Below are 22,507 nucleotides of genomic sequence, written 5' to 3'. Positions count from 1 at the left end.
CCACTGTGACAGGTTAATGTACATACTTCTTCATTGTCAGAGCTTGAATTAAAAATCAACGGCTCCCAGTCATCACTTTATGGACTCCAACTTTTTGTGGCTGAGACACATAGTCATTAGAAGATTATATAGAATTTTCCTTGGATGAAATTACTTGGGCCAGTTACAAATCCAGTCATTTTCTAGCCTAGGATAAAATGAAAATAAAATGAAGAGGGAGGGCACAAAGCAAAGGTTTCTTAAGCTACTGAAGGTGTGAGATGCCCATTATTTGGGATGTCTGAAAAGTGTCTGGCATCCCTCTTCTGCAAACTGTGTCCTTGTACACAATGTCATGCTGGTGTGACAGCATTATGGCAGCCAAAATCTCTACTTGGTTTTCAGTATTTTACATATGGAGCCTCAGTCCATATTTAAGCTGTTAAAATGGGAAACCCTGTAATTCAAGCAGCATAGGTAATCAAAATTTTTTAAATCAGGGCAGTCTTTTGTTAAAAATGCTATAGAACCACTGCAATTTTTACTTGGGAATCTAGCAGACAGTATCAACAGTCCAAATTTTAGAAATCTTGGCATTCTTCTTTTCTTCATCTCTAGGAGAAGCATCCAAATGTTTCATAGCCAATTAGGACACCCACCACCCAAAATAATTTGAAATATTTAAATAATTTCCATAATTTCAAAGTAGTCACATGTGTGTGTTTGTTACATGTTTGATATATCTGTAAGTGTTTTAAAAAAGTTTTCATAGTTAACTGTAAATCTAGTTTCCCAGTGGTCAATCTCTCATGTGAGGTGGTGCTCAGCTCCAGCCCGTTTCCAGGGCTAGAGTCCAAACCCAAATCCCACCCTGCAGCCTGTGTGTCATGCACGTGCTTTGTGCTCTATTCTAGTCACTCACATGCAAAATTTAGAAGAAATGTGTAAAAATAAGATCTTTTGGACTTTCTTATTTCATAATACTTGTATGCTTTTATGACATGGCTACTCCGAATATTTAGAATATTTTTCTTCTTGTTTTAACTGGGAAAAATCTGTGTTGTTTATTTGCTTTTTTTCTGCTTTGTTAAAGTTGGGTCTAGTTTAACTCTGATCCTGTAAGCCAAGGAGATATGTAAGCGTTTCGTATTTCTATTGATCTCTGTGAGACTCCTTACCGATGCAGGGGACCACCCATAAGAACAGTAAAAGTGTGGTCTGCTTAACCCCTGCTCAGCTATCACTGTGGGAAACTTGCCATACCTACGGTTTCTTTCTCTCCATCACTGTCTCTTTGCAAGCAGTCTGCAATTTTTTTTAACTCTGTTGGGGTTTTAACTCCATTTGTAAGTTCAGAGTAGAAAAGGTTTCTTCAGCTCTTCAACATGTTCTTCCTGCTTTCCAGATAAAAACCATCTTGAGTGGGTTCATTATTAGGGGCTACCTGGGAAAGTGGACACTTTTAATCAAAACAGTCACCTTGGTTCTGGTGGTATCTTCAGGCCTCAGCCTTGGGAAAGAGGGGCCATTAGTCCATGTGGCCTGTTGCTGCGGAAACTTCTTCAGCAGCCTTTTTTCAAAGTACAGCAAGAACGAAGGAAAGAGGAGAGAGGTGAGGTTGGCTCAGATCATCTCTAATTTCCCTGTCCTGACACTCAGTGTTTCCAAGGACTTATGTCCTGTATGCAAATATTTGCTTTGTAGGTGCTCTCAGCTGCAGCTGCTGCAGGAGTTTCTGTTGCTTTTGGGGCTCCAATTGGAGGTGTGCTTTTTAGTCTGGAAGAGGTAAGACCTGGCAGTTCACTTGCTTCAATAAATATATTTTTACTGGATGCCTTTTTCTAATATTTCTATTTATTTTTCAAATATTTCTATGCTTATTTTTCTTCTAAAACAAAATTAGTCTTTGATTTATAGTAATAAGAAATAACCAGGTATTTTGAGTAAAAGAGCACTGGCTTTCTGAAAGCAAAATAATTTATTTAATCTGGAAATGTATCACTGTGCTGAGCTTTCCCAGCTTTCAGCTTGCTGTTGCATGGGCTGAGCTGCCGAGCATCCATCTTACTGTCTCTAGTCAGCAACTTTGGATTTAGATTTATCAATTTTTCACTGGTTGCTGCTCCCTATCTGAAATCTGAAAATGCCTTTTCTGATACCTTAGTGAACACATTTTGGCTGTGGTAAGGACCGATGTTCCCAGTAAAGCCAGACATGGAGTCACAGATGAAACACATAGTAGTGGCTTACTGTGAGCAGTGCTCCAGTGACTAACTAAAGCAAACACCCTCTGTCACACTCAGTGAAGTGTTTATGGTCCCTGCTTGGTTTCAGGTCAGCTACTACTTTCCTCTGAAAACCCTCTGGAGGTCATTTTTTGCTGCTCTTGTGGCTGCCTTCACACTGAGGTCCATCAATCCTTTTGGAAACAGCCGGCTGGTCCTGTTCTATGTGGAGTACCACACCCCCTGGTACATGGCTGAGCTCTTCCCCTTCATCCTGCTTGGAGTCTTTGGCGGCCTGTGGGGGACCCTCTTTATCCGATGCAACATTGCCTGGTGCAGGAGGCGAAAAACCACCAGACTGGGGAAATACCCAGTCCTTGAAGTCATAGTAATAACGGCTATCACCGCCATCATCGCCTACCCCAACCCCTACACCCGAAGGAGCACCAGTGAGCTGATCTCAGAGCTCTTCAACGACTGTGGTGCCCTGGAGTCCTCGCAGCTCTGCGACTATATCAATGACCCAAACATGACCCGGCCAGTGGATGACATTCCTGACAGACCTGCTGGTCCTGGAGTCTACACCGCCATGTGGCAGCTTGCCTTGGCTTTGGTGTTTAAAATTGTCATCACGATATTCACTTTCGGCATGAAGGTAAATCGGGGACAGGCGCAGAGGCTGTCGCGAGCACAAGGCATGGATGGGTTGCTGTCAGCAGCTGCAGTCTATCTGGCAGGGCTTGTGCACCTCTGACCTACACCCAGCCATGCAGGTGTCGTTGAGATGCCTGCTGGTTCACTGGCCTACCAGCACCTTGTTCTGTGGGCCCCTGTCGCAGCAGAGGGATGAGCCCTGCTTTTCCACCTTCTAGTCGTCTGCAGTTTTATTAAGTGAAAAAGAAATCTAGGTGGGAGTTTAAATTGTTGCCAGTAAGCATTTTCAAGATGATTCCCACTGCAGCTGTCTTTCAGCTCTCTCAGGGATATGGACTATTTATGTTGTTGTTTGTCTTGGATTAATGTTTTACTGTGCCTCCAGGTAGCTATGCTCAGGGAAGTAATAGCTTTAAATGCACTGATTTACACATTCAAAACCTCACAAAAATATAGAAGTAGATGAAAAGTTCTATTTTTGAATCTTTTTAAGCACTGTAGCTTGGAAAAAAGAGGGAATGAGAGGGAGGACTGACAGATGCATAATTTGATTATTCTGGATTTGCAACTTCTTCCTTTCACTCCTCCTCCCCATAAATGGGTGATGAAAGGTCCAAGAACAATTTATCCAAGCTTTCAATATATACAAAGCTGTTTGTGGTGAGTTTTATATATCTGATTGTGAGAGCCCATATAAAACACATATCTGTCTGTCTACAGTTCTCATTATCTGAGCATTTAGCTCTGGATCTGATTGCAGCAGACAATGGGAAGTTTTTCTGAGTTATAGACCATATACCACACTCAAAGCTAAGGCATCTCATCTTTCCCTTAAACACTGTGCTTGAACTGAGGGTCCATCTTTTAGAAGGCCTTTTTATCCAAGCTATAGTAGGAAGTTGGGAGTTTTGCTTTTCTTTCATGTATTCTGCATCTGATGACAAGAACTACTAAATGGTAGAAGGCCACTCAGGACCAGTGACTGAGTCCTGCTGATTTCCTTAGCAGGGAAAACAAATGGGAGATTAAGAGCACTTGGATGTTGCAGGTGTAATATTTCTGGAGGAGGACATGAAATGAGATGCCCTCACTGCAGAAATTGGCAGCCAGTTTTATGCTTGTTCATTTATTTAAAAACTTCTGAGTTTGGTTCTTTATTTGATATGTGGTTCTTCATTTATTTTATATATTTAAAATCTGTTAGAAGCAATTGACAATTTCAACTATCCCGTAAAAGAACAGACAAAATAGCTTTACCCACCAAATCTAGAAGACTTAATCCAACTGTATCAGCAAAATTAACACTATATGCTGGGGAAGACAGTGCCTGCTGTTACCAGCCCTAACACCCCTGGGCCATGCTGAGGTTGTTAGTTTAGTTGTATAGGAAGCTCAAGGTATATTTTCAGAATTAAGAAAATATAACAACCTTTCCTTTCTAAAAACAACAAAAACTCCATGCAAGCCCTTGCAACAGATCTGAGTTGCTTTCTCCACCAGAAAATTTGTCTCCAACTTGACAGGTGCACTTGACACCTAGGAGGAAATACACTCAGCCATGGCAAAGTGAATTTTATTTTTTTTCTCTTTTTTTTTTTTTTTTTTTTTCATTTCAGTTCTGGTTTTTAATGATTTGTGACTTGTCTGTGCAGCAGACAACAAGGTAATGACTCACAGAGCTTCCTGGAAAATATATAACAAACTGACATGAAGAAGTAGCTGCCTCCGAGCAGTCAGCATGCTTTCTCTAAATTTTTATTCGGTGTTTGACATTTAATTTAAAATCTGGTCTGATTTAGCCTGAAAGACTAGTAATAAAACTGTAAAGTACTCTGTGTGATAGAGGGTGAAATCAAGATGTTATTTGCAGTTAAGCTTATTCTCAAGCCCATGACAGAACCATCAGCAGCTCCTGACTTCCTGCTGAGGAAGCAATAAAGGCAAAATCAGGAGCATCTTGTCTTTAAAAGCAGACTGTTATTCAGAAACACTGTTTATCTATCAAGTTCAGTGTGATGCAGCAGGTAGGATTCAAAATTACTTTTTAAAAGGGCATTAAAATTTTATAAAACTATTAATACACATATAGACACACAAACTCAGTCACTGTAGAAACCTGTCTCAGACCACAGGGAACATCACTGTAGGCTGCCAAAACGCTATTGCCTCTGAGCTAGCATTTAATAAGGAAACTGGATTCTCTTGCCACTAATAATAAATTGGTTGATCAATAATTTAATTAATGGTCATTTTTGTCAAGGCGCTCATGTGTCTATATTTTATTCAAGATTCCTTCAGGCCTCTTCATTCCCAGCATGGCTGTTGGAGCCATGGCTGGCAGGATGGTTGGGATTGGAGTAGAGCAGCTGGCATATCACCATCATGACTGGATCATCTTCAGGAACTGGTGCAGACCTGGGGCAGACTGCGTCACACCGGGACTTTATGCTATGGTGGGAGCGGCAGCTTGTTTGGGTACAGTACCTGCTGCTCATTGCTTTGTGCATGGACAACACTGATATTTGGGCACCTACAAATTGTTTGAGAGGGCTTTGTGTTTGGTGCTATGCTGGAATTTCTGGATGTAATAGATGGGTTAAAGCATGGGCAGCTTCCTCAAATGAAATGGTCTCTCCAGTGATCTGCCAAGTAATCAACAAAACAGAGGCTTGTAGTCACCAATGCCTACTCCTTGCAATCTGCCAAAAAGCACATAGAAAGAAAGAAAAAAAAAAATCAAAGTTAGGCTACAGGTTTCCAAGAAGGAGTCTTTTTGCTTGTTTTGTTTTGGTTTTTTTTTCCATGTAATGAAATTCACTATAGCTGCACTAAAGCTACTGCCTTGTTTAGACTGTGGTCTCTCTCAGTTCAGGGAACAAAATTCCCAGCTCTGGCCAAATTTTAAGCTTCACAGAGGTAGATATTCTGGGTCTTATTTTGTCTGTGTGTCACACTATGATCAACTGGGCTGTCTTTTGGTTTTTGTTTTGACCATAGGTCAATTTCTGATAGCATTCAATCAGTAGGCTTTATTGGATATAACAGGAATGATCTGTTAACTATTAAAGCAAGATCGTTGAATAATACCTCACACATAAAATTTCTAGTCATAGATGCAACAGGAATGTTCCAAGCATATCATCTGAACACGTTTTTGCCTTATCATATCTTTCCCATTCTGTACTTGTATGTTCTCCCTCCTTTTGTTGTTGTCATTGATACCATCATTAGGTGATGAAATAATAGCAGGGAGGCATAACACATGGTTAATGAAATTGGGTAGATTTGAAATGGAAGATATACTCAGGGAAGAGCTGGAACAGTTTCTGTTTTGGAGTGTCTTGTTAGAAAAGTAGGATCATTTGTGCAATCAGTTATAGAGAAAGAAAGGGTGGGATTTGTCTGTCTAAGTTTAGTGTCTGTAATGTAGACATCAACATCTGAGCGAGCTGTGTTAATACACTTCACAGTCAATACAGAAAAATGAGATACTGGAAAGATCAGTCTCATCTGGCAATAGATCTCTAAAACCAAGTAGATGTATTTGACATCAAAAGTGACTGTTTTTCTCCAGAGATCATAAAGGCAATCTGGATGCCCCTTTGGATGTGAACACCTACAGCACTGTAGACATGCTAAAGTAACTAAGATGAATCTTACTGTCAAGAAGGATAAAGCATTTCTCTTATCCATAAATGATCTTAATGTTCAGAAAAGAAATGACACACAAAAATTTTGCTCTGATATTCCAGGTGATCTGCTAGTCAGCGATCTCTTCCTCTTTTAAAAGGTCCAAATCAGGGTGCAGTGATTTTAGTAATATGGTGAGACATACAGCAGAATGGTCACTGCTCATTCTTAAGCCCAAGACCTGTCTCTCTTAGAGTAAAACGTAGAGCAAGTATTAAATGATCCTTACTCTGGTATCTGCTCTCAGCTTTTCAGAGTCAGAAGTTTAAGGCATTCCTCAGATGAAAGTCGTATCCGGATCATTGTGTTAAATAATCAACAGTTTAATTTTCCTGTATGCTGCTAGATTAAAACCATCTTTTAATGACCTGTTTGCTGATTTCTCTCATCTAAAATGGTGCTGTATTTTGAGGCCTAAAAATAGCAGATTTATTACATTTACCTTTTGAACAAAGGCAAAGAAATGTTACCCAATAATTCAGTGATACATACACACTTGTCTACAGTTATATGATTATTTTTATCCTTTAATGTAAACTGAAGGAGTAAAGAGCTTTCTTATGAAATTAATACAGAAAGACTAGATTGAAAAATATAGCTATGGCCTGTCTACAGCTGCATGCCTAGATGGCCTCAAACCAAGTTGTATGCAGTTCAAACTGCATGTTATACTGATATCAAAAGCTAGGGTTTAAGCTGTAATGTAGCTCTTGCAGTGGCCCTAAACTATCCTTATGTAGGATTTTGTAACTATGTCATGCCAAAAGATAATGGTTAGCTTTCTCTTCAGTATGAATGTGATAGGTAAACCGATGTGAAGGGCAGCTCTCAATGCTCCTGCCTGCCCCAACCACGGGACTTAGCTGATCCTTGGAGCCATTTAGAGGGCTAATGGCAGGATTCTGTTCTAGTTTCTCAGGTATCCAGTATAGCTAATTTTTTTGGCATGCTTTCTGGTTTGATAGCTCAGTCTTTTAACATTCACTATTTACTTTTCAATTTTAGCATCTTCGGCTTGAGCAAGTTCACTCAATCTTTTTGATGATAATTGCGGTAGATGAAAAATCTCTTTCTTCAGTGAAATAAGCCCAAAAATACTTCACAAAGTGTAAGGGCTAAGTAGTCAGCATGAATACTCTCATGCCTTTTTCAGTGTAAGGCTCCAAAATATAAATTAGTTGCTTAGTATGCATACTTCAAGAGCACTGAGGGAAATTTGACTGCTTTCCTTGTTGGCAGGTGGTGTTACCCGAATGACGGTCTCTCTGGTGGTGATTATGTTTGAGCTGACTGGAGGCCTGGAGTACATCGTACCTCTTATGGCTGCAGCTGTCACAAGCAAGTGGGTAGCAGATGCCTTTGGAAAAGAAGGGATCTATGAAGCTCACATTCATCTGAATGGTTACCCGTTTCTGGATGTGAAGGATGAATTCACTCACCGAACCCTGGCAACCGACGTCATGAGACCAAGGCGTGGTGAAGCTCCTCTCTCTGTTCTGACACAGGACAGCATGACAGTGGAGGATGTTGAGACACTAATCAAGGAGACTGACTACAATGGCTTTCCAGTAGTGGTTTCGAAAGACTCGGAGAGACTTATTGGATTTGCTCAGAGACGAGAGCTCATTCTTGCAATAAGTGAGTAGAGTATCAGTGTACATACAAGTTTGATTTTGATAGGGTAGGATGTTACTAATGTTATTAACCTTGAAGAATGGATAAATAAGAACTGAACCTAACTCTTTCCCCAAGTCTGCCTTTTACTAGTTGCTAGGACCCATAGCTGGAAGCTCTTCTATTGCAACATAACACCTAGTAGACTTCTGTGGGCTTAATTTTTCTGTCACTCACGACAGTACGATACAATTCTGCTAGAGACAACAGAGATAATCCTGACTCATATGGCCAGAATTTTTGTAAGAACCAGATCAAAAGCCACTGCAGTGCCAAGCTTCCTGCAGTCACCATGGGCTGCCAGCAACAGCTGAAGCAGTCATGAACTTTTGTCACCCTGTGATGAAGTACAAGTCCCTGTGCTTCTTTCTGTGGCACTATCTCAATTTTTCTCACATGCAGGCCCTTTTATGGTAGGGGTGGGAAGTTTTTCAGTGGAGGGTGTTGTTTGGTAAAGATGGCTGAGTTTTGTCAAGCACCCAGTGGATAGCTGGCTGGTTACCTGAGAGCCCAATCCAGGTCATTACAGGTTTTGACTTATCAGGTCCTTCCCTGGTTGGCCTGATGGCTAGGTGGGGATTGAAAATACAGGTATATTAGATGTTCCCTCCTCTCCTGTACCCAGGGCATCCAGAGCTGCAGAAGTCTGCGAGCCTGTCACATCAACCTCCCAGTCTGCTCCCAATTCTGGCAGTCCTGTGCTGTTGAGGGCCAGCTGAGCAGGCAGGCAGGCTGCTGGCTGGGCATGGTTGCCTTATACTTTGCAGGGAAGTGGAATTTCTGGCATATGCAAATCTCCTTGACATGGAATTATTCCTCTCTGCGTGGGCCTGTCTCATCCCTCTGCTTCAGGCACCTTTAAAAAGCTATTGTCTCAGATGGAAACTCCCATATTCCTCAGAAAAGGAAATCCATACATGGAAAATCAGGGTTATTTTAGAGGGACAGTTTCCTGCTCACTTCTCCCAAAACTAAAATAAAATTTGAAACAACAGTGCTCTTTAAAGCACACTTTTTAAAATGCATATTTATTTTTGTCTCCTGGATGTAAAAAGACTCAGTCTGATTAGACCTAAAATTTATATTCATTTGTTTAAGGACACTCAGCTATTACTTTATTCCCTTCTTCTCATCCCATAGCAGAAAGTCATCAATGATGCATCAATACTACATGCAGAAGAAGAAAAGAAATGACAAAACCCACTTTTCTCCCCTTAAAATGTAGATCAGAATTCAGTAAGAAATTATTTTCTTATTTTTTCCCTTCTGTGGTGTTGGTTACCTTTTCAGTTACAGAAAATAGTTTATGAACTGAATTAATTTTACATCTAGTTACATCACTAATTTCTCAAAACAGGAAAGCAGAACAACAGGCCTTAACTGCCAGTTCTACAGCTCCTCTAATTGTACAATTGTAATTTAACTTCCAAGGGGTGTGGGAATCTAACTTTTTCATTAAAAGCCCACTATCACTAGTTGCTTTTTTCTCCCTCCTCCAAAAACAAGCGAAAAAAGTCTCCATGAAGTTATAATCCTCTGTGTACCAATCTCAGTATAAGAGGATTTTAAAGACACCAAAATGAAGTCCGAGGCTGCTAGCTGTAATACTCGCTTCAAATAACTGATTTTCTCAGAGGGCTAATCTTCCTTTGGCAGTAACAACAGATGCCTTGTATGGCCAAGCTAGGAAAGTAAATATGGTTCTGAAGTTTAACCAAATGTGTAAATGACAAGAGCTGATACCATTTAAAAATAGCTTGTATTTTATCCTGCTTTTGCTAATGATTTTGGATGTCTACTGCATTCCCCCGTGAGAAGTAAAAAACCTTAATAAGATGTATTTAGCCTACCCTGTGTCTGGCTTTTATATCGTCCATGCCATGTCATGGCTGTAACACTTGCTGCCATCCTAACTTCATAGCCTTTTGCATCTCCCTTGCAGGGAGCTATGAGTGGGAAAATTGCATGGAGTGAGGATGCAGAGCCTTCACTTTAAAAGCAGAAAAATCAGATACGTCTGAAGCGAGTCAGAGAAGCTTGAGGAACTGAGTCTTTTGATTCAGGTCGTAAATGCAACATGGCTGAATGGGCTTCTAGAAGATATGTAAAATACGTGTTCACACACAGCTCTCTGCCTTGTGAGTTACCCCTACGTAATTTCTTTCTTACTAAGTGGAGCACTAAGCATTCTCTAGAAATTCATCCAGTCCCTGTAAAGTGAATGACAGTGCCACTTCCAATTGCTCAGAAGCACCTTCAGGATTGCGTCCTTCCACTGGTCCTTGTTGAGCCGGTAGGCAGGTCAGGTGGACAGAGTCACCCTCTGGGAATAGGTATCCACATTTTAGATGGCACCTACTTTACAGTCTTATGGAGGGCAATATTTGACCCTGTAAACCTCTTCTTAAATTTGGCCAGCTTAAGAGGCATCGTACAAAAGGCAGAGTCTTGGACACAAGCCAGGTGGCCTGTATAATGTACTTCTCCCAGTGTGGAGTTGAGAGAGCAATGTAGTTAATGTAGGCTGTGAACTGCGAAATTCTGAATATGAGAGGCCGTTTCACATTTGGGAGAACTAATTCACTCTCTAGCTATGACAAGAGCCTTCTGCATAGATTACTCTGTAAAACCAGACACTGTCATCCATTTGCTTTGCTCTTTCTCTTAAGCTATATCTGTTTTTCTTACCCGCTGACTGCAAAAATAATCTCTTCTTCTGTTTTACCTTTGCTCTAACTCCTCCATCCAGTGAGACTGCATACAAAGTCCCCCATTTTTCTGATGCCAATGAATTTGCTCAATAGTACTACATCATTCAAATTTCTCCAGAGAGATGTTTGACTTTGAAGAGTGAAGTCATGGCTTTGGCTAATCACTGTTGTCCAGGGTTGTTGCTGTCTTGGGAACAGCAATGTGGTAACTGAAATGCTTGGGCCTGTTGCTTTGGGTGCAGCTTCGGGAAGGAAATACCTAGCTGTCAAGGGTTTTTATCAAAGGGTGGGAGTTACCTTCAGTTTGATTAATGTTACCTCTTAGCACAGATCATATATCAAAGAGCTATGCAGGCATATTCACACTTGAAATCAGATGTATGAATCAAAACAAGATGAGACAAAGTTAGCAGCATTCCTATAAATAGCAATAGGGCTTGTAATATGTGGGGTGAGAAGGTTGAAAAATCATATACTGTACTGATAATAGGTTTGAGCCAGCACTGCTCCAGTTCCAGAAATATTACAAGACAATGATCGTTAAAGGGGAAAAATGCAGCTGGAACATGTTGAAAACCATTACTGTCTATATATTACAAGTCACAGGAGCAGGTTTCTGCACTTTGATTAATGGCAATGAGCTCCAAGAATATATACATATGCTTTGAGTATGTCTGATTTGCTGTACCTCTCAAGAACAGAAGCAACCTATATTAATCAAAGACAATAATTCTGACCATTTCCAAGAATTTATACAAAAAATAAAAAAAAAAAAAAAGAAGAGTTAAACCCACAGAGCCAAACTCATGATATGCTTATTCTGGGGAGAGAGAAGTTGTCTATCATTTGGAAAACCATCTCATATATTGTTTGTGCCCTGTAGGGTTGAGTAGAAATGAGGTAAAAACTACAAAGAAAATAAACTACTTCAGTGCTAAGAATTCTTCTTGAAGCATACTTTAAAGTTAAAGGCTTATTGATCGTGTAAACTCCAGATGTAGTATGAAGTTCACTTCCTAGTTTGATCAGAGTATGAATGATAGCTTTTGAACTTTTGAAAGTGGTCAAATACGTACTGTTGAGAAAAATGTATCAAACTCATTTACTGCTATATATTGTTTCTCCCTCTACTATTTCCTTTAAGTAGGATGCTAATTTTTTCTGCCCTTTTAAAATCTAGATATGCAAACTCTATTTAAGGAATTAAGTGCAAAACCACAAAAGTCACCCTGTATGCCAGAGAGGTGTGCCAGTCTAGAACAACACTTACACTGCCCCCGGATGCCTGGGATGTGAATTTGTCTTTCCCTAGCTTTGTGTTCTTAAATCCATTCACTATGCCCTGATTTCCCCAACTCCACTAAGAAGTCTAGGAACAAGCATACTGCTCCAAGCCAGCTGGGACCGTACACAGCTGTTGACTCCACTCCTTCAGGCATATTATGGAAGTTTATGTTGTGATTCTTACAATGGAGGAAATGACATATAATCGTTTGACTTTGACAGTTGGTTTACCGATGTTTGTGAATGCAATGAGCTGCATATTTATTCAGAAAAACATTATCCTAACAAGCAAAAGTATATTTGTAAAAATATCACTTACATTTGCTTCAAGGGAACAATGTCTCAAGGAAATTCAGGTTTGCTCAGTAACCCCAGCTTCTGGGACCTTAGTACATTAAAGACAAAAAGCAACTACTACCTTTGCTTCCCAAAGGAGGATATTTTTTTTTTGTTTTGTTACCAAGCCTAACTCACTGCCTACCTTGATCTTTCTGTCATACAGAGAATGCAAGACAGCGTCAGGATGGGGTGGTGAGCAACTCCATCGTGTACTTCACCGAAGACCCCCCAGAACTGCCACCCAACAGTCCCCATCCACTGAAGCTGCGGCGCATTCTCAACCTGAGCCCTTTCACTGTCACTGACCACACACCAATGGAGACCGTGGTAGATATTTTCCGGAAACTCGGACTCCGGCAGTGTCTTGTCACTCGCAGTGGGTAAGTAGATGCTGGGTCAAGCACACTTAGGAGATTTTCTTCGGCATTAACATAAACACTGTTTTTCCTGTTTAAAGCCAAGTATAGATAGTAACTAATTAATCAGCACATCTGAAACAGTCAAGTGAGTATCTTGATTTTGTCTATTTTGTGAATGGAAGAATAAGGGAAGTATGCCCAGTGTCTCTCCAGGGCAGTGAAAGAAATTAGACTTGGAATGAAAATAACCTTTGCTAGGTGTCATGTTTCATTCTCTTGTCCCAAATCCTTAGTGTATCATCATTTAGATAAGGTAAAGATAAATACAAAATAAACTGTTCTGATTCCCACTATCGTTCAGGTTTCAACAGAGGCAGATCTGTCAAGTAGTGTTGTTTGCAAAGGATGTGCCTGTTTCTAGACATCAAACTAGATTAGATGCTTGTGAAGAGTGTGAAAAGGATGCCAGTGGAAGAAAATTAATCTGTTCAGCTTTGATGGAAAATAGAAAGGTGTATAAACCAAAAGTCCACAAAAAACAGCTGAAGAAGTATGGGTATACATGAAATTAGAAGAGTAAAAAGCTGCAGTGTGTGCACTAGAAGTAACATCCCATCATTCCAATGGGATTTAAGTTATTTTAGGATCATTGCTCATCCTGGGATCTAGCAGTAAGAAGAAACTTTACAACACGATAGCAAAACCAGAGCCATCATTTTCAAATGCAGAGGACAAAAATTTAGTTTTCTGCAAAAAGCCTTTCTGTTATTCAAAAATACTGCATATCAACTGTTACTATAGATGCAGTGTCCTCAGCATTAAGAAAACAAGGACCATTATCAGGACACAGATTTAGGTCCTGATTTTACGTTCCTGGATTTGGAAATTCTGATCTTGAGTTCTAGCATTTACATGAAATGAAAGGTGGAAAAACTGTAACAATGACATAGTTTCAAAATTCAGTGCCTTGTGGACTTCAAGGACTGGAAATAAAAGCCCTTGAATCTGAGGGTTAGGAAATTTTTGACTCTGGGGGCCAGATGTCCCATAGACCTTGTCTTTCCTGGCAGATATCACAGAATCACAGAATTGTCTAGGTTGGAAAAGACCTTGAAGATCATCCAGTCCAACCATCAACCCAACATTAACAGTTCCCAACTCATTTAGGATCATATAAATGAGAAATTATCACTCAAAGGTGAAGAAATTACGCTGTTGAACAGTGAGAGTTGCAGAAAGTCCATGCTTTAGCTTAGTTCATGTATTACGAAGCCCCATGACCTGGCTCAGGGCGCTGGTGCCTTGGTTTTGAGCTGTTGGTTCTCTGCATCCTGAGCCTAAGGAAACTTGTTACTTTGTCATACAAAGTGTCAGTAGTTGTAGCTCCTCCCTCAGTCATGTTCCCAACAGAAAGAGATAACAACCCAAAGTATTTAACTTGATGAAGTGAGAATGCTTTTTATGAAAGATAATCATTAAGGAATGGATGGGATGGACAGTGTTATATAGAAGCACTCACAAAATGTCCCTGCAGCTGAACAGGAGAAAAAATGCATGATATATGAGATGACTGTTGACCTTTCCTTTCCTTTTCTCCTCTAGGAGGCTGCTGGGTATCATAACTAAAAAGGATGTATTAAGACATATGGCTCAAATGGCAAACCAGGACCCTGAATCTATCATGTTTAACTAGACTGGTAAAGGAAGAAGAAAGTAACCCCAAAGGAATCCCTTCTAGATTGTCACAAAGGCTGTGTTTGGTGTTTCATTTTGTTTAAAGAGAAAATGTAATGTGTATGAGGAATGGCCCAATATGCCTCTGACAGAGGAAGTGGATGCAGGATGACACTTATTTAATGAGGAAGGCAGTTTAGAAGCTCTGAGCAGCTGCAGACATCAAGCTGTGTTTCCTTAATAAGATTCCCAACAGCTCAATTGGAGTGTTGGTGGGTGTAACTGATGTGGAGCTTAGAGACAAAGAGCCAGGAGCACCAGTGGGATACATCAAGGTGCACAGTAACTCTCGAGGCAGGTGTGAAGACTAGCAGACACTGTTTATCTACAAGTTGTTAGAGACAAAGATTTGTGTTCCAAACTAGAGTGTGTATGAGTAATGTCAGTTGGTTTTGTTACTGAAATCATGGCTGTTTATTTGCTACTGAATTATACTCTTTTCATGAAGGAAAAAATCATCATATTTTAAAATGAAAAATTTTGTCATCTTCATTTATTTTTGTAAAAGTTAGGTGAATCAGGACTGGAGTTAAAGGAGCAAGAACCCACTTCAACTCACTTTAAAACATAGTGTCCCCTGCTCTCTGCTTTAGTCCTCTGAATTTTATACAGTTTAGCATTTCTGTCAATCAGCTTCCCTTTATTAATGTTGAAATGTGACTTATTTGTAAGGATTTATTATTTCTCTATGCAATTTCGCATACAGGTACTGTAATATTTAGTATTACATGGTTTGCTGTGACAACAGAAAAAAACATAGAAGCTCATGAAGGAATTTTCAAATACACTGAAGGGAGACAGGTATCCAGCTCTCATCAATATTAGTGCAAGAGATTGAATCCCTCACCTGTCTGCCCTTGTGTACATCATCATTTTTCAAAAACTAATGAAGTTCTGCATTGATTCCTGATTCTCCATTTAGTTCCTTTTCGTCATTGCTACTTCTTGGCATTTGCACCTGCCAAGAGATTGCTGAAGTTAATTTAACAGTCTCAGATGTTTATTCTGTAGCAGATCTACTCCTTATGCAGATGCCAGTCATAGGACTGTGGAATCCATCCCAACACTGTGGCTGGTTAAGATCAAAGGGACTGAGAATGCAAACTATTATAGCAAACCTTTAATTATTGATCTGTTTGCAGCAAGAACATAAGATTTAACAGCCCCTGGTAGGGGCCTCCAATCCACTCAGGTAAAAATGCTAAATTTTCCTAAACCCCTGTCCTGGTCCTATGTAAGATGCACAGAGTCAACATTGTCTGTGTTAATATACTAGCACTTTAGTGGTACTGATGTTAGTAACAGAAGACCAAATTCTACTTGCAGTAACACATAGTCCACACTGCCCAGTGTTTGATTTATAACTATAAGCTTAAAGACTGGAGAGAGGTTGCATCCTAACTTAGATGTCTTGAATCTCCTTCAGACCGTCCAAGAGTCTGGTCCCTTCATTTAGGCATTTGAGACCTCTGGTATTTTTGTTCAAATTCATACAGATACCGGTAGCTCAAGTCCATTGCATCCAGATGGTCTTCATGGACAGAGATGGGGGGAGTCCTTTCATGACAGAAGAGTCTGTTGCTTACTCCAGACAAAAGCTAGATTGTTGATCCAACTTGCAGGCAATGTGCATGATTATTGTGTCCTGAACTGAGAAAACTGGCCAGGGGCACTGCCAGTTAGATGCCCAAAGTTACATGTCACAAATTCCTCCTCTTATCTCAGGTGACCCTGCTTCCTTATGGCAAGCGTCCCACTGCATTCACACAACGTATGGCCCAAATTGTTTAAGTAAATAAACGGAAGTAAAGGGATAATTTTAATCTGCTAAATCCTCCATTTAACAATAGTGTTTGCCACAAACTGACATAAATATATGTAGCTCTGGCCAAAGCCCATAAATATTTCAGTGTATACTTTTGTTAACTGAACATCTACAGTACAATGTAATATTAAAGGGATATTGTTAAAACTACGTAAACTATAGAACTGAGCAACCCTTTCCTTCTGAAAATAGGAAATACAACATAATTTGTTGTTTCTTATGTTTTTCTGTGAAGCTGTCATCAGCCAAACTCATAAAAAACCAATCAAGTCAACAATCAAGCTCATAAACATTGGATTCCCTCATTTGAAGAGAGATGCCATCATAAAATAAGGCCAGTTCATTCCCACAACTAAACACAAGCAGAGCTTAGTACAAATGTCAGTTTCTACCCCAAACTACTAGAATCTAAGGGATTTGGACTAAGATAAATACTTTCCAGGGCAATCTTGTTCTGAAATTAAAATTGAAGGACTGAATTCTGCTTTTAACTTTTATAGCTCTTAATGTTAATACATGTTTGATAAACACTTTCTTCATCTTTCTTTATGTTTACATAGGAAACAAGAGTGCGTACTCTCCCCACTCGAACACTTCTAAATACCTCTTTTGCTCATAAACCAAGAGAAATAAATTGGGAAGTGAATTCATCTGCTATTTGAAAACAAACTCAAGGCTTCATGTATGTCAGGGAAAATGACAAGTCTAAAGCCTTCTTTGTTAGTGAAGAAAATTTCAGTCCATTTTGCCTTCTAATATAGTCCATGGCAGAGCTAAGTCTGAAGAGTGTTCATAGTACTGAAGGCAATGTTTGCTAACTGCAACCAGGATGGTATATCAACACTGAAAAAAATTGTCATTTCCTGAGAAAAAGAAAACAGAGTCACCTAACTGAGGTTAAACTGGCCTTGAATACAAACTCACTTGGGTATTGACTTGGGTTATCAGCTTAAACTCAGTCTGTGGCTATGCATAGGCATAAACTTGTGTGGCTAATTCCCATTAATACCCAGAGGCCTGATCCACTAAAACCAACAGTCAGCCCTGTGATAGCTTGTCACCTTGTCTTATTATACTGTATAAGAGGAGCATTAAGGACGTAAGAAGACGATCCATAAAACTAGCATGGTGGTTTGTAAGAAACAACAACAGAAGGAATTGAGATGTATACACTTACTGCAGGTGCAGTTTGACCCTGGGACTACCCTCCAAGCAGAAGACAGGTAAATGGGTGTACAGCTCTTTTCTATCAAACACATTCCACTTTAGATGGAGTGGTTTAAATATGTAAGGGGTCAAGGAAAAAAGCTTTGGATGTTTAACTGTACATGGGTGGTTAGACTGCTGCTCCTTGTTCCAGTGTTTGTTCAAAATATGTTAAACCCCTTAGAACAGGGACTGATATCTAGCTCTCCAGAAATGGCATAGTCACAGCTAACTTCAGCTGCTTGGCATTTTCAAGGCTGAGGTGATGCTAGAATGACAAGAAAGGTTTTGAAACTGGACAGACTTTGCTAATTAGAAAACAGCACTTCAGACACTTCCAGAGGTGACAATTGGCTGTAAGTCTTTCTGCTGAACTTCCTCCATGCTACAGTCTTCATTGCTCTTTTAGCCCAAGTGGCTGAATGGGGAACACTATTAATTAATAGCATGCTTTTCTCAAAAAATGCAGTTCTGATGTAATGATTTAATGTATTTCCCCATAACAAGCCCATTATCCGTCGCTGCCATCTGTATTCCCAAATACATCTCAGAAGTTACTGAATAGAATCCAAGAAGCATAGATCTCAGCCTTAAGTATTCATTTGAATTTTTAGAGCTCAAGATAGTCATGTAGCCTGATCAGTCTGAGAGTTACATAAGTACTTTAGTATATAGTGCTCACTTTATGCAACCTCAGTTCAATCCTCATGTTCAGGCAGTTGGACTTTGAAGATGTCAAACTAAACAAGAGAACAAAAATTTTTGGATGATGCAAACTCAGTATTGTACCTTTGTTTTGCATGAACCGTGTTCAGTTACATTCAGCTGCTGATGTGTACTTGAAGCAATCTGTACCAGAAAGTTAGAGAACATGGATGACATTAGCCAGACCCTTTGGCTGTAACAGCTAACTAATTCTTAATTCTTATGCTTTGATGAAGCAGAAAAAGAATGTTTAAGAGTTACAAGAGACCCACTGATTCCGTGTTGGAATGACACTATAGTTATGAATATTGTTTCGCTTTGTCTTTGTTTTGTTTTGTTTTGTTTTTTAAATTGTAGAAAAACGGTATATATGTTGCACCTTATCAAAAACAATGTTTGGACTCTATTTTTTAAATAAAACTGACTTACAGTACTGGAAACATTTCTTGAACATCTTACTAATTTGAGAAGTATTTCACTTAATGTCTCTGGATGATTTTGATGTTTCTTTTCCCACCTATAGGGATAACTCAAGCCTGATGAATGATTTAGGATATCTAATTCAGTTGTAGGTTAGCTAATATTAAGTAGGGGGTTCACACAGTGGACTTCACAGAATCAGCTTTGACTGTTGGCTGTTTTATTTTCAGAGCGAGCTGGTTTTTACTTCAGCATTATAAATCCTTTGTTAAAGAAATCTAAAAAGAGAAGAAAAAAGATTTCTCCTACCAGTTTCTGTTTACAATAATCATGAAACTTCTTTAAAGCTAGATGTTGCAAAGCCCTTATGATTTCAGTTTTTGTAGATATTTTTCAGTTGCACTTTAATCCAAAGATAAGCTCAAAGACTGAAAATAGCAGGTTCAATCATGCCCATTTAATTGGATGAGACATCCCTTAAATCTTTGTCAGAGGCTAACTTTTAGGTAGTAGCAAAGAATTTGGGCTTCATCCTGATTAATGTACCAATCAAGCAAGTAGAAAGGCACTATAGCTTTGTGCAAATGAGACGTTAATCAATGGTTTATCCAAAAGGAGCATTTCATATTTCAAGACATGCTCCAAAGAACAAGTTTGATAAAAACTGATATATCAGCATTATGCTACTTTAAATTATTCATTTCAGAAGCTGGTGCTGGAGTCTCAGCGGCTCCAGCTTCTTCCATGGATTGCTGTGGCCCTAACATGGTCTAATGCACACACTGAAAAGCCAGGAGGCATCAGGCGTGCAGCAACTTAAGTAGTAATAGTTCCTGTAGTTTGTAGTTGGTAACTAGGGATTAAGCCTTAGACCTAACTGTCATCACTTGTGATGGCACAGCTGGGAAATGGAAGAGAAAATGTTGAGAGGAATTCAGCAGTGCCCTGTTACAGCTGTGCACCATGTATCCTGGCCTAGGTGCTCATTTTGTCTAAACCAAATAGCCTATTGCCATCCCTGTGCCTTTTTGCTCTTTTGGAAGGCCCTCCCTCCTCATATATTTCCTACAAGCAACATTATTCCTGTTCCTCTACTCCATACGTGATCTTGCTTCCAACTCTTCTCCACTGTGGTGGCCTGGATGCCCACCAAACACGGACTTACAGACGCTTTATCCCACACAAGAAATGTGCACGTGTGGTGGATGGGCCCCTCTCATGGCATATGGGATTTTATATTGTTGCCTGCTAGAGGACACAGCAAACATGGTGTTACTGGCACTGGTACTCTGCACTGAGTCTTTTGATTGGTTTTTGGCTTGCTATCATAATGCAATACCAGAAAGATGGACTTTTCAGAAAAATACCTGCTGCATTTGCACAGATCAATATATACATGTTCACCATCTCAACCAGTAACTAGAGACTTCACAGTGAAGGCAATCAGGAGGTGGGACATGACTGTGAGAACTGTATCCTGAAGCATTTATGAGCTCTTAGGCAGAATTGCTGACCAGTAGCTGCAGCATTTGGTCAACTCTGCATCCCTCCTTTAATCTTTCTTGCATTCTGAGCATAATTAATATGCTCAGTTTAAGCACAGTTTACGATTTCAACCCTTGCTCTCCTGAGAATTATCTCGTATAGTCAGGGTCAAAACAATCTGAGTGTTCCTACAGATACAGTGCTTTCCCCAGCCACAGCAGTTAACTGGTTAGGAAGGCACTATTATATGTAACAGCCAGATTGGTAAGACTACGTATTTGGCACTTCAGCTGTGTTTCATCTGAGAAATGATTCTGCAGCCTGAACAATCAGTGCATGGCTTTTAGTGGGGATTTGCAAAGCCTCTGTGGTCCATTCCTGGCTTGCACAACATTTGAAGTAATGTCTGCATGGGCCTGCCATCATATAGAGCACATACATATCCTACAGATTACCCAGCCTTTCTTAATCCACAAAGATTCAGTAAAGGGCACAGAAAAAAATGTGCAGATTGCTTAGAAAACTAACTAGTCAACTATATTAGCTAGAGAGAGTCACTTCATTGTCTCAATGTCTACATAGGCATCTCTCAGGAGAACCATCCCCTGTGAAGTGTTCACTGGCTAGTTTCATTACTAGAAAGGATTAATACCTAAAATAAAGCTAAAATTGTATCTTTCTACTGAGTACAGCAAATGTTATTGTTTTTCTTTCCTAATGTATTCTAAATGACAACTTTTTCCCCCTTTGAAGTAAGCTTGCTCTTTCAATGGTTGCTTGTGAGAACTGGACTGTGACTGTGCTGCACACAATTTGATGGGGAGTGCTGCAGGGCTGATATGTCACATGCTGCTGAGCATTTCCGCTTTGATAAATGCAGCAGAAATGAGGGGCTGCAATAATTGTGCTGTGGGAAAGGACCATTCCAAATAATTAAAAAGTGAGATGAACTGTAGTTTTCTCCTTCTAAAGTTTCCCACCAGGTAACATGGAAAGGTGTTTCCTTACTTTGTAGCCTTACGATTTATAAAGTATATTTATGTTTAGATCATTCACAAAGTTACATTTTACCTAGAGACAAATTTTACTCTCCTAACTCTCAGATTGGATGACCATTAGGCACCAAAATTTCTGAATTAATTAGAGGGGGCAACCAGACTCTTGAAGTCCTCAAACCTGGGAAGACAGACACCTAAACTCTGCCATAATGCAGGGATGAGGGGAAGGCCACAAACTCTACCAAAGGCCACAAAACAGCCCCAGTCACCATGGAGTTCCAGAAAAAACAGAGCACAAAAGGTGCCATCACCAGCCCTTTCCTTTTTTGTAGTAGCCTCATAGTTAGAGACTCTTGGGATCTGGTAGGGCTGGGATCCAGTTATAATGTTAGGTAAATGTCCTAATCCCCATAATACAAGTCTTCTAGGTGTTGAGTGGCACCTGACCTCCTGATGTAAGTACAGTTCACTTACCCCAGTGAAGCTCCTTTGCTAATGCTGCTGTGGTTGGCTTTCTGGCAAGCCAGGAGGAGCATTATCCTACAAGCATTTGTAGACTTCTCCTTAGAGATGTCTCAGCTGGCTATTTTGAGTGATGTTGAGATGCAGTCTCTGTATCTTGATTTTTATAGAGAATTTAGGCTCCTGCTTATACTCTCATAGTTACCATATGGGGGGGGTCCATCACATTCTTAGGCCTTGCTGTAGCCTGAACACAGTAGCTGGCTTCATTTAAGTACAGTTACAAGAACAAAATGGACAGTCTGAGTTTGGCTCTGTAAAATTCCTCAATTTTGAGAATCCTGGTTTCCAGACTGCTAAACAGTTGGTTCATAATTTCTGATTCCTTAAGGTATTTCACTGGCACAGAATATTAAAATGCTGAAATGGTTGAAGAAAACCCAACAAACAAAGTCAAAAAACAGAACACCTAATATCCATTCGTCATTGACCAGAATATTAATCTTCTATGCAGTCATTGCTTGAGATTAATCATCATTTGGATTATTGTAGTAATTCATAATTTTTAATCTCTGTTCTACATTTAAGCACCTGTTTCATATTATTTATTTATTCAATTAACTAATTCAAGCAGTACTATAATTAGATGTAGAACAAAGGTATAAACACAGTCTGGCTGAAGATTTTGCACATCACAGATAATCAGCATTGAATCTGAATTATGTTTTCACCACACCTCAGCTTTTAAGGACCACTA

At 39.7% G+C, this 22,507-nt stretch overlaps 1 protein-coding gene across 4 annotated transcripts in view; it reads left to right on the top strand.

Moving 5' to 3' along the window:
* The window catches only part of CLCN4 (chloride voltage-gated channel 4), a 46,405-nt gene extending 27,580 nt beyond the window's left edge, over positions 1-18,825 (top strand). For 3 of the 4 annotated variants that reach the window (XM_074814843.1, XM_074814842.1, XM_074814845.1), the window contains 7 exons: positions 1,385-1,591; positions 1,684-1,764; positions 2,314-2,859; positions 5,147-5,333; positions 7,788-8,186; positions 12,720-12,936; positions 14,518-18,825. In XM_074814843.1, the coding sequence (XP_074670944.1) occupies positions 1,385-1,591; positions 1,684-1,764; positions 2,314-2,859; positions 5,147-5,333; positions 7,788-8,186; positions 12,720-12,936; positions 14,518-14,608 (1,728 nt within the window). In that variant the 3' untranslated portion in view covers positions 14,609-18,825. The remainder of the gene's footprint in view (positions 1-1,384; positions 1,592-1,683; positions 1,765-2,313; positions 2,860-5,146; positions 5,334-7,787; positions 8,187-12,719; positions 12,937-14,517) is intronic. The other variant, XM_074814846.1, reaches the window with a different exon arrangement.
* The last annotated feature ends 3,682 nt before the right edge of the window (positions 18,826-22,507 follow it).

The sequence above is a fragment of the Strix aluco genome, chromosome 2 (assembly GCF_031877795.1).
Source record: "Strix aluco isolate bStrAlu1 chromosome 2, bStrAlu1.hap1, whole genome shotgun sequence".
Lineage (NCBI taxonomy): Eukaryota > Metazoa > Chordata > Aves > Strigiformes > Strigidae > Strix > Strix aluco.
This window is presented reverse-complemented; position numbering and strand designations above follow the sequence as displayed.